Raw genomic sequence first — 12,433 nt, forward strand, 5'->3', positions numbered from 1 at the left:
TTCAATAAAATTAAATTTAGTATTTAATTATATTTAGTATTCCTTTTTTCTTAAATATAATATAGAAAACATTCAACAGTATTTTTTATGTTAAATTACGTTTATTATAAGGTGTATCTAATATATATATTTACAATCGCTTTAATACACGTAAAACCATTTAAGATAATTCATATTTTATTCGGCGGTACGACGTTTCGGGCCGTAACGCTGGCAATTGTATTCCTATGCAGTTTTTTCTCCTATATATAAATTTCAAAGTACACGTATGGTATCTCCTTCATAATTGCTTATTGTGTACTTGATCCGGAGACCATTTTACTTGCTAATACATAGATACTGCAAACGAACATGGTCCTTGGATTTATAATCATCATTGAAAATTGAAAATTATCATTCCTGTGCTCATATTGTTAAAAATGCACAGTACTACTAATTAAGAAATTATTCTACTTCTAATTGTGTATTCATTGTTATATTTTCAATTGTATATTCTTAATAGATTCTTAGTAGATTCATATATGTAGTACACAATGCTACATTTGTATTTTTCGGGGACGGATAATGTCGGAAAGCCGATGAGTGTAAACTATTTTAAGACAATAAACTGGCAATGTGTATCATCGGAAGTGTAAATATTTCAATGGGAATACATTTAGTTATTGATTGATAAATACAATTTTCTGAAGATTGTATACAGGATGCTGTTACATTCAGGGTCCTAAATATATTTATGTAAAATTGAATCTTGTTACACAGTTTTTTCCATATTTTCATTCGTTCATTCGTTTCATTCGTTTTTTTTTATATTTTTTTTTTTTTATTTTTTTCATTTCTTATTGTTTAATCCGTCAGAATTATTCGCAATATAAGCATACAATGCAAGCATTTCGAAATTTCCGACATGACGCTAAATTACGCCCGCCCCCGCAATCCTATTGAACATAACATTAAGTAAAATTCACATATTTTTTTATTTTTATTTCATTTCTCATTTTTAATCATTTGTTTTGTAGCCAGAAACGCCCCACATGTATTTTACTTGAATAAAGGTCACTTTCCCGCAGTTAAATCGATAAAGCATCACATCATAAATTCTCATTAAGTTTGAATTTAGTATTTTTAATATATATATATCACGCGCGCGCTTTATTACTCTCGTTCAATTTCTCACATACATGCGTGCTCATGACGTACTTATTTCCGTCCGCTCGCTAAGTTCATTTTTTTCTTTTTTTCTCCTAATTAATTTTTGACATCGATAAAAAATTATATATATTTCGATAATTATTTCATCATTAATTAATTATTATATCTTATTGTTCCATTAAAGTTTAAACTAAACTGCTTTGTGTGGTATGCATATCGTGGCAAGTACCGCACTCATATATATAATATATATATATTTAGTAATAAAGTATTATTTACTTATTATCTTTCGCTCTCTCTCACTCTTTCTCCGTATCTTTTACATTTATTACTAGAATCATGAATGATAATTAACTCACAATATTTCAAACTACATTTCTTTGAGATTAATTAGATGGTTGGTGCAAATAATGTTAATTAATTGAATCTACGCAGACCGATCATCAAGCATCGCGCAGGGTAATCCGTCCGATCTTAAAAGAAATTGTGTGAACACGAAATTTGTATTGATTGTATATTATGATTAAATTATGATTAAATAATCATTAATTTTTTATATATATATATTTTTTACTTTTTTTTTAAGAATGGCGCGGAATTTGTAATTTCTTTTTTTAATCAATATGATTGATAAATTAAAAAATTAATATTTCGAAAATATTTAAAAACAATCTAATAATAATTTTCCTATAAATAATTGATCCTATAAATTATTTTCTATCGCTATTAATATTGCAATATACACCATCTCATGAAGAAAATCATTCGAAGGATGGCGTGTCAAAAAAAAATAACTTCCATTAAGGTATTTCAGCATATTTTCATTTCCTCCCCAACTTCGTATTTTTTAAGGCTCACAAACTTTATATTATTATAATTGTTTTGATTTCATATAGGTGAGCTGCTCTATTAAATTAATTTCTTTAATTATAAATTCATTTATTAATAACCTGAAAAAAATAAATCAATATATCACATATCATTATGCAAAAGCAATTCAATTTTTCAAGCCTTTGACTTTCACTATTCATTTTGTATAACATAACATGAATGGTATGCACAAACCGTTTTTATAGAAAAATTGTTATCTCTTTTCTTTTTTTTTTTTTTTTGTTTTGTTTTTTCTTTCTTTAATTGAGCAGACTTAGATAAATTAAGAAAGTGATATGAATATTGATGAACTTGGAGTACCTGCGCGAACTAATCCCACTCAGTCCTCTCAGGTACTTATTCATTGATATTGCAAAATAAAATTTGCTACAACCATGTCTAATGTCCACTCGAAATTTTATATAAAAATCTCTAGCAAGAAACAATTCTTGTCTAATTCATCAAATTTAATCATGTTTATCTAATTCAAAGCTATAATAAACAATAAAATATAAAATATGAAACAAGAATTTTTGCAATTTAAATAGAGAAAATATTTTTCATTTGATTAAATTTTCTGTATTTGTTCTTGCATATTGTCTAATAGATATTAAATTAAGCTATTAAAAATAAAATGTTTAGAGCAAAATATTACGACAAAAAAATGTTACACACATTAGCAAAGTAAATAATGAATAAGTGCATCTATTGTGACAAGGAATACAGAAGGTGAATTATTGCTTTGTTAGTCAAACATCACCATATGATGTTTATTTGTTCTATTAACACGATATTGTTGTAAAATAAACATTTTATATAAAATTCAATCCTTCTGTTCTCCTTGTATACTATTATGAAAATAATAATTAAAAAAGGTTTGAAAAAAGTAGTTCTTTTGTTGCTTTACGAACGACACGAATGATCAGCTATCATTTAGAATATTTGTAGACGCCACTATGTGTGACAAATCCGTCCGTAATAAAATAGGAAAATCAATCGCGTCAATTCCTTTCGCGCGATAACCATGGCTAGAATTTTTCAAAATGAGGTTCGTTGCGCGAAATGTAGGACGTTCAAGAAAGAATTTTGTACTTTTCTAAGATCATTCGTTCGCTGGCGTAAAGAAACACGTTATTTCAAATAGAAAACCTTCTTTCAAGAACCTAGTAAAGATGTTACACAGATATTTTTGTACCATGATCAGAATCGAATTATATCTTCGAGCGTTTAACCTGACGTGACTTGGCAGCACGACGAGGTTTCTTTCCAGCGTCGCTCGGTGCTTCCTCCATAGTAGATTTCCGTTTTGAAAGTAATGAAGGCATAGGTGCCTTTGGAGGTGCCATTTCCACTGTTGGTGCTGGTGGTTGTGGTGGTGGTAGTGGTGGTGGCGATGAAGGTTGTTGTGTAATTGTGGATTGAGGTGCCACTTCAGTAAGACTTTGTGCATCCGCTATAGGAATGAAGTCTAATCCTTCATCAAGTGTTTCCGGTAATACGCCTTGATTCGTTAAAGCTTGCAGATCCTCTGTTGGTACTAATACAGATTGACCACAGACTACACACACTGGTATTGCCGGAGATTTAGATCGCCAATACTGAAGTTCTGTTTTACACTTGTTCAATTCCTATACAATATATAATCATAACATAAAAAAATATAATATAAAAAATATATAAATTGTTAAAAATTTAATCTTTCTAATTTTAAATTTATTTTAATTTTGAAATCTTTACATGTTAAATTTATATTTCTACAATATTTGATATATCTTATTTATATTTTTTCTATCATACATTACTTTTACAAGTACTAAGTGTACCTTAGTAAATACCTGTAGGAGTGTGCTAAATTTACGAGAAGTTTCTTCATTCTTCTTATCGTTTTCATCAAGACGTGTAGCATATTCAATAATCTGTTTTTGTTGTTCTGCTATCTTTGCTTTGCAACTCCTCAAATCTCTACGCATTAATGTTAACTGACTATTATATCGCTTCATGCCTTGTTTAATTTTACGGATTCGTTTTCGTAACACCATATTTGATTGTGGAGGTGATACATTAGATTCTAAAAGACCAGGATCATCTGAAGAGTGTGGAGGAGTTCCTTCTTCTCCACTATTGTTTCCTGATTTACCAGTTCCAGTTAAAGGTGTAGAATCCAGGCACATAAATGGCTTGCTCACATTACTAGAAGCTATAATATTTTAATAAATTATACTCAAAAATTATATTATAAAATAATAAATTAATATTTTTAAAAATAATTAAAACTTTAATTTTTTGCTCACAGGAAAATGTCCCAGCAAGATCTAAAAAATCAGCTCCAAAATAAGGGATTTCTGGTAATGTTGGTTCAATGCGTTCTTTAAAATATTCCATAGCCATAGTACTTAAATCAAATAACTCATCTGTAACTTTATATGGTCTAGCTAATTTTGGAGTAACTTTTATGTAATGTAAAATACGATAAACTTCATCTAAAATCTGAAATATAATTAGAAATTGTAATTCATATATATTTATATAACATATATTTTTAACTTTATAGAGCAGATAAGAAATACTTACCTCTCCAGGAAAAAAACAACAATGTTTACGTTCAATATGTTTGCCAAAACTCATCTGGAGTAAAGTAAGACGCATATGAAGAGTTTCAATAATATCTGATTCACAAGCTAATGGATGATTACGACGTGCAGATTCACGTCTTGGCATTTGTGCTTTAATTGCCTGAAAACGACTCAACATTTGTGCTTGAAGTTTTTGAAATGTAGAATTCAAAATTGATCCACAAACACGATCCATCTGATGACAAACCTACAAAAAAAAATAAACAAACAGAAATATATTTTCTCTTATAAATGTAAAATAAGAATATAAATGTTTCATTTCTATAATTTTGACTTACTGGACGTAAATGGGCCACTGTATTATAATCCAAATAGCTGAAAATTTTTTCAAGAATTTCAACTGGTAAGTCAAGAAGATTTAAATTACTATAAGGTGGTGGCTCTGAAACAGATGCTCCGTTGTAAGAGTTAGTCATTGCTACAGATTGATGTCTTCTAGAATTCACATCTGTAACATCGGCAGCTGGCCCACCACCATTGCTTCCACTCATACTACTTGACTGGCGAGTTGACACCATAATTTTGGTACTATTAAATAATTAACTTTACCAAAACCTAAAAACACAATCCACTATAAATAAAAAATATGATAATTATAATATGCTGTATAAAGAAAATATTGTATAAATAAATACATAATTATGAAAGATAAAAAAAAATTTATTAATTAAATTTAGTTGAAAATAGTTTATCCATAATATATAATATATAATATATAATATATAATTAATAATATTATAAGCTATACAAGTATACAAGTAAGCTATATTTATTTAAAAAATTAAACTGCATCTATAAGATCAAATTTAAAACAAATCATAAAATTAGAAAAATTATTCATTACTTAAAATTTCATTATTTAATTTTATTTAAAATAATGATATATACACATAAATTCTTCAAACATATTGCATATAGTTATTATTGGAAAATTATTAAAGAAAAATTAGAATTTATTCTTATATAAAATTTTTTAAGTTTATTAAAAAATTATTAGTTGGAATTATATTAAAGAAAATGTAATAAAAGAAAAAAGAAATTTTATTTCAATAATATAACGAAATTTTTCACAATTTCATATTTTTCCAAAATATGAAATATATATTTTAAAAAACAAGAAATTAATTCATTAAGAAAAATTGTATAAAAGAAACTCGCAAAATTTCATTATGATGAAATATCGATAGAATAGCAACAAAAAGATTTGTACTGTACATCTACGAGGATGTTCAATGTCTCAGTTATGTTTCATCGATTCTCAAAGGACGAAAAACAACGAATATTAACAATATTGCAAGCAAAAAATCAGCAAAAAAGTTGGAGCAAAACGGGAACTAAAATTTCCGACATTTCAGACTGGAAATTTCTCTGAGAGAAATTAAATTAACAAATTTAAAAAGAAATACCTTAACGACAATTAACGACTAATTTAGTAACGACGAATACCTAGTGCATCGGCGTTATTAGTACGATCGCCAAATATCTTGGTCGATTATATATAGTGACCAAGAAATGAAAAATATAAGAAATATAAGTAGATAAGCATAAATATGAAATATCTTTGCCCACTACTGTAACGAGATGGCCGTTGCGTATTATGCACACAGTCACGACAAAGTTGTACAAAGCCCGATGGAAACAAACAGAGAGAAACCGGGTGACCGTGCGCAATCGATGCACCTATGACTTTCTTGTCTTTCAATGAAAGAATCGAAGAAACTGTGTACATTTCTGGACGTAAAATAATGAAAAAGATCACAGTAAAAATGTCAAAAAAAAATTGATGAAAATCGAAAAAGATCACATACCCCCTATTAAATGACGAAAAGCAATCACTCTATCCGCGTTGGTGTTTTCAGCGACATTTTGACGGAGATTCCTTCCTTCTCCTCACTCACCCTGCTTAACGCTCTCGTTCTCACTCCGTTTCACTATCGAAGCTTTCTCGTTTCCTTTGAACTAGTCCTATCACTCTCGTTTGTAGCTGATTTTCTATGTCGTTCTCTCTTCCTCCTATATACAATATATAAGATATCTATGGCGCACTCACACGCATATAAATTGTACACCCGGAAAAAAGCCCGCGCGTGCAGCAACGAAGAAATGTGTCTTTTTCGTTACCTATTTCAAATTGTTTCTTTCACATTCAGAAAATGTTGAATGCATCAATTTCGAATCTATAAATACCAGAATAAAGGATAACGATGTCACTATCTAATGAAGCTATTTTGTTTTTAAATAAGGTTCGGTTACGAGAGAAATTTATTTTTTACTTTATTTTTTGTATGTATGCTTTATTTCTATCGGCAAATCAGTTTGCTTTCAATTCGCTACAATCGAGATCGGCACACAATCAACGCCGACGTCGACGATGACGACTATCGCGACGAAATATACATGTGTATGTATCGTCACTTCGTTCAACGGTTGCTCACATTCCGTGGAAACGTACCCACCGACTCACAAACAGTTCTCGATTGGTTGACTCGTAAGCTAGTTCGCAACGCGCGCTATTCCGATAACATTTTAATGGCTATTCCACAATCTGTGTAGGTAGAGAATCATCTCTGAGCGGTAAAGATGACGGTCCATTACCACAGTAGCATCATGTACAGGAGAGAAACTCGTAAAAATTTTGATGTTCAAGTCTATACTAGCGACATCTATAGATTACGTTAATCAATCGGAATAGCATGAATTTAAATTCAAAAATAATGTAAAAGCTTTACATGTTTGCTTACTTGAAATAACGTTAAGAATTTAATTGTATATTAAATACATATCATTCAATCTAAATTCAAATAAATAATAAATCATTAATCATAATTCCTTTTTATTTTCTTTTATAAATATACATATGATTATTATATTCTAAACTCTATATTATGTTATTATATTAAATTATATTTAAATATTGTAGTATAAATAATACCAAAAAAATAAAAGTGAAAAATTTTTGTTAATAATTATTTGTAAAAATTTATCCATAAAATTTTTCATTTTTAATATTCATAGAAATAATTTGAAATAATCAAACAAAATTATTTCATAAATTAATTATTTTATTATTAGAAATTTTATAGAAAAATAGTATTTTTGCTAATTAATATTTTTATAATATTAAAAAATTAATTTATTATTCGGAAATATATATTAAATAATTAACTTTTGTTTATATGTAGCATTTATATTTAAAACATTATAATCTTATTATTACATTTTAAAATATAAAATTATATAAATTATATAAAAATTCTTATATATATGTTATATATAAATATGAAATTATATAATAGAAAATTACATATAATGTTTCATTATTTTTTTTTTAAACTTATATTTGAAAAATAGAAAAGAAAGTAAATAAATATATATAGAAAGAAAGAAAATAAATAACTATAATATATATAATACATAATTAATATTATAATTAATTGTATAAATAATATATATTAATTATATATATTATATGTTATATAATTATATATTAATAATAATAATTGTTAATAAAAATATGTAATTATATATAAAATTATTAATAAAATTTATTAAAAATTTGACTTTCAACATTAAAATTTTTAATTATATTTTGCAACATAAATTTTTTTTATTAATTTATTTTGATACTTGTTAAAATTAAAATTGTAAAAAATTGTAAAAATTAATATCAATAAATAATATAAAAATTTATTAAATATTAAATTAAGCAAATAATTCGATAAAAATTAACAAAAAAAATATTCTAAATACTGTCAATTTTACTGTCAATTTTATTGTAAATAAACTATTTACAATAATTTATATTATAAAATATGTTAAAAATTTGAAATAAAAACAGTTGAATTTTATAAAAATTGCATTTTCTAATAATAATACACAATATCACAAAAATATTTTATAAAAATTATATTTTTAAATTGTAATATTAAATAATATTTTTTAAATTGTTTGAATATATGATATTACTATATATTTTTTCATTAAAAAGAATACAATACAAAAACATTTAAAATATTAATGCAAATTTAAAATCTTAATCAACAATCTTTCTATAATATAAATTTTTAATAATAAGTTTCTAATAAACGTTAATTTTTTTTTAAAGAATGAAATATTTAATCAAATCTTATTGCATTATGCTAAATTGCGATTGTGAGATAAAATAATCAATTATGATAACAATATATTTATTTTAATTTATTTTTACTCATATCTATCATGAAAAATGATATATATAAAAAAGGATAAAAATTAAGTATACATAATCTATCATGAAAAGTGATTATGTATACTTAATTTTTATTCTTTTTTGATACATTCTTTTGTAATATTTTATTCGTAATTTCAATTTGTTCAAAAAATGAAATAAAAACGAATCAATACTTAAATAAGAATAACTTTCCACGAAATGAATGGAAATTTTTATTTTTTTTTTTTATATTTTCATTTCTACATCTTTTATTTAAACTTAAATATTATCATGTGTTTATTATCGTTTTACGAAAAATTCTTTTGCCAAACATTATTCCAGACAGTAGATTTTGTGATAAAATTTAAAAATTATCAAAATGTTTTAAAATCATATGTTCTATATCTATATTGCATCATACATATTTCTATTATTTAGGAATGATCATTTCGTTAATCATGAAGAAATTCGTCTTTGCTTTGTAATTCTTTTAAACGAATATCCGAAAAAAATATTATTTCCATGCAATATAAAGTTATTTTTATATGTATCTGTTGCATAATGCTTGTGAAATCGGGTCTACGCATCTAACAATTGTTTTGTTGAAACTTTTATTCCGAAACATACAAACAAGGCGACCTTCATCAAATATTTCGAAGGCTCGTTGAAGCACCTGTGGTTATTGTCGATATTTCATATTGTTAACAAATAAGGTTCAACGAATGTAAATATCTAATAAAATTGCAATATTATCTATCTAAACTTTTTATTAATATATATATATATGATTTATGCAGGTGACTAGTATTTAAAATAAAAAATAAAAATATTTGTATAAAAATATTTCATTGACCCGTATTGTGAAAAATTTAAAATAATAATTTTTAAAATAAATAAAATACTATTTAAAATATTTATTTGATTTTATAAATAAAAAAGATTCCTTACATAATTTTTAATTTTGAAATAATTATTAATTTGAATGAATATTTTTTTTATTTTATGCAGAATGAATATTATTTTCATGAAATTCTATTCATCAAATAAAAAAATTATATTTTAAAATTTATATTATATATCATAAATGATAGATTAATATTCGTTTAAACTCATTTATCAATTAAAAAATATAAGCAGTTTATAACTCGAAAATAATAATAATAATAATAATAATAATAATAATAATAATAATAATAATAATAATAATAATAATAATAATAAATAATGATAATAATAAATATGTTTTTGTTTTTTTATTTTATAATTTTCTACAATTTCTTCTCTTCTTTTTTATTTTCCTTATTAAATAATAATCATAAAAATAATATTTGAAATAATGTAAGTTTTTAAGTATATAAAATATGTATCTATATACATTTCAAATAAATACCTTTTATAGAAATATTTATTACTATGATGCAAAATAAATATTCGAATATTTCAGCAAAATTATTTTAATAAATATTTCGAATATTTTTTCTTTAAGATATATATTATTTATAATTGAAGAAGTAATACATAATTAGAATGTAAAACAATTTTTTAAATGTAATATTGAAAATGAAAATTTATTACATATTTTAATTTTATAATTTATAATTTTATAATTTATTTTGTATAATGATTGAAAAATAATGATAAAATTTCAGAAAAAGAACTTGAAAATCTTTTGATAATATTCTCGATATACATGATATTTGAAGAAAGTAAGTGATCCAAAGTAAGTGATACCAAACGGAAGCTAACACATTCAAATATAATAATAATGGATTTTTATTATTATATATCTCTTCAATATAATAATAGATTCTTATGGATATTAAAGTACCGCAAGCCGAGATTTATTTCATACTAGACATCTTCAATAGAATTGTTCTTTTCTTTTGATCAAACACAAGCAAAATTAATTATTTTTACATTTTAGTCCGAAGTTTCTTCTGCCAAATATGATAGCATATATTATGAATAAAAATAAAAATATAATATATTATATTAAATATATTATATAATATATTATATATTATATAAAAAAAATATAATATATTATATATATTATATAATATATTATATATAATAAAATAGTTTTTCCTATGATTAACATTTCATTTAAAATTTATAACAATAATAAATTTAAAAATTAAATTCTAAGTTAAATTTTTCTTTCGATATAGCATTAGAATAAATTGATGAAAATTAATAATTAAAAATTAATAATAAATTTTACAAATTTAATTCCAATAAATATAATTTGTGTAAATAAATTAAATAAATGTCATCAATATATTTTCACAAACACGTGCATATATTTTTTTGAATAAAACAAGAATATTATAAAGTAATAGTTTTTAAATATAATATATATTTATACAATTTTAAATATTTTTTCTATTTATATAAGTATAATTATATAATATAAATATTATATAAGTATTATAATTTAAATTATTATAACATATTATAATTATATAAGTATAATGAAAAATCAAAATAAATTTTTTTAATAATTACAAATTTATAATAATTTATAATAATTTATAATATAATATAATATAATAATTCAAAATTATTATTATTTACGATAATATTATCTTTATTTTTTTTTTTTTTTTGGATAATAAAGGAAGTAAAACATCAGTAATGCACGAACAATGTTACATATATATAATAATATTATATATAATTATACTTATATAAATAGAAAAAATATTTATTCAACTTAAATAAATATTAATATCAAACATACTTATTATATATGAAATGTGATATGATATTTTATAAGATTTACTGTGTAAAAAAAAAAAGGAGAAAAAAATAAAACATATTTTTTATTTTATTTTAAACATAAAATATAATAATATATATGCAATATAAAAAATTGAATTATAAAGAAATAAATATTTTTCACAATAACATATCTATATTAAACTTCTTAATCAAACATATATGTTGATCACATAAAATGAGTATAAAAATATGTAAATATATAAATATATAAAATGAGTATTTTGCATATATTTACTACTCTTTTTTTTAATGAAATATTTTTGTTTCCATTAACATAATATTATATTAATGAAAAAAAATTATATGTAATTATGGTATAATTAAATTACTATGTAATATTCTCTATTCAAATTAAAAAAAAATTACAAAAAATATAATAATATGTTATACATTATATANACTACCTATATGTAGAATGACAATAAATTTCTAGTTAACAAACTAGTATTATATATAACTTCAATATAAACTATCATAATTCATTTTATAAACTATATATTTATAAACTATATATTTCATTAATTTAAAACAAAGGAAGTAATATATATAGTAAACAATGAAGTTATCAAACATGTAAGAAAGGATGATATAAATTTTCATAAAGTATATCCGTATCAAATTTTGGAACTGGGAATTATCGAGTTAAAGCTAATAAATCATCGGAAATCACTTTTTATTCTCTTCTTAACTTTCACGTTATCGCATTTACTAGGCTATCTGTAATATTAAATTGTTTTTTTTTTAATATGAGATATATAAATCTTCGAAAACCTGAGGGAGGGCCTCATAGTGTGAGAGTCGATAGGCT

At 23.4% G+C, this 12,433-nt stretch overlaps 1 protein-coding gene across 3 annotated transcripts; it reads right to left on the reverse strand.

Moving 5' to 3' along the window:
* Positions 1–1,767: 1,767 nt before the first annotated feature.
* LOC122715657 (F-box only protein 28) lies at positions 1,768–7,234 on the reverse strand. 3 transcript variants are annotated; one of them, XM_043938004.1, is made up of 7 exons: positions 7,105–7,119; positions 6,461–6,665; positions 4,931–5,207; positions 4,591–4,839; positions 4,311–4,506; positions 3,843–4,216; positions 1,768–3,647 (listed from the first exon to the last, which is right to left on the reverse strand). In XM_043938004.1, exons 3-7 carry the CDS (start codon positions 5,168–5,170, stop codon positions 3,231–3,233), a joined length of 1,476 nt encoding a protein of 491 aa, XP_043793939.1. In that variant the 5' UTR covers positions 5,171–5,207; positions 6,461–6,665; positions 7,105–7,119; the 3' UTR covers positions 1,768–3,230. The 3 variants fall into 3 exon arrangements, with proteins under 3 accessions (XP_043793939.1, XP_043793938.1, XP_043793940.1); XM_043938003.1 differs by having other exon boundaries at positions 6,461–7,234; XM_043938005.1 differs by having other exon boundaries at positions 3,855–4,216; positions 6,461–7,232.
* Positions 7,235–12,433: the final 5,199 nt, after the last annotated feature.

The sequence above is a fragment of the Apis laboriosa genome, unplaced genomic scaffold (assembly GCF_014066325.1).
Source record: "Apis laboriosa isolate Shangri-la unplaced genomic scaffold, ASM1406632v1 scaffold39_cov144, whole genome shotgun sequence".
NCBI classification, from domain to species: domain Eukaryota; kingdom Metazoa; phylum Arthropoda; class Insecta; order Hymenoptera; family Apidae; genus Apis; species Apis laboriosa.

Bases quoted from the DNA above. Each gene is read 5' to 3' on its own strand.
- LOC122715657 (XM_043938003.1), bottom strand. From the start codon at position 5,170: ATGGTGTCAACTCGCCAGTCAAGTAGTATGAGTGGAAGCAATGGTGGT. The intron at 4,840-4,930 runs GTAAGTCAAAAT...TTTTTTTTGTAG, and splicing joins CAGTGGCCCATTTACGTCCA to GTTTGTCATCAGATGGATCG. The intron at 4,507-4,590 runs GTAAGTATTTCT...ATTATATTTCAG, and splicing joins GTTGTTTTTTTCCTGGAGAG to ATTTTAGATGAAGTTTATCG.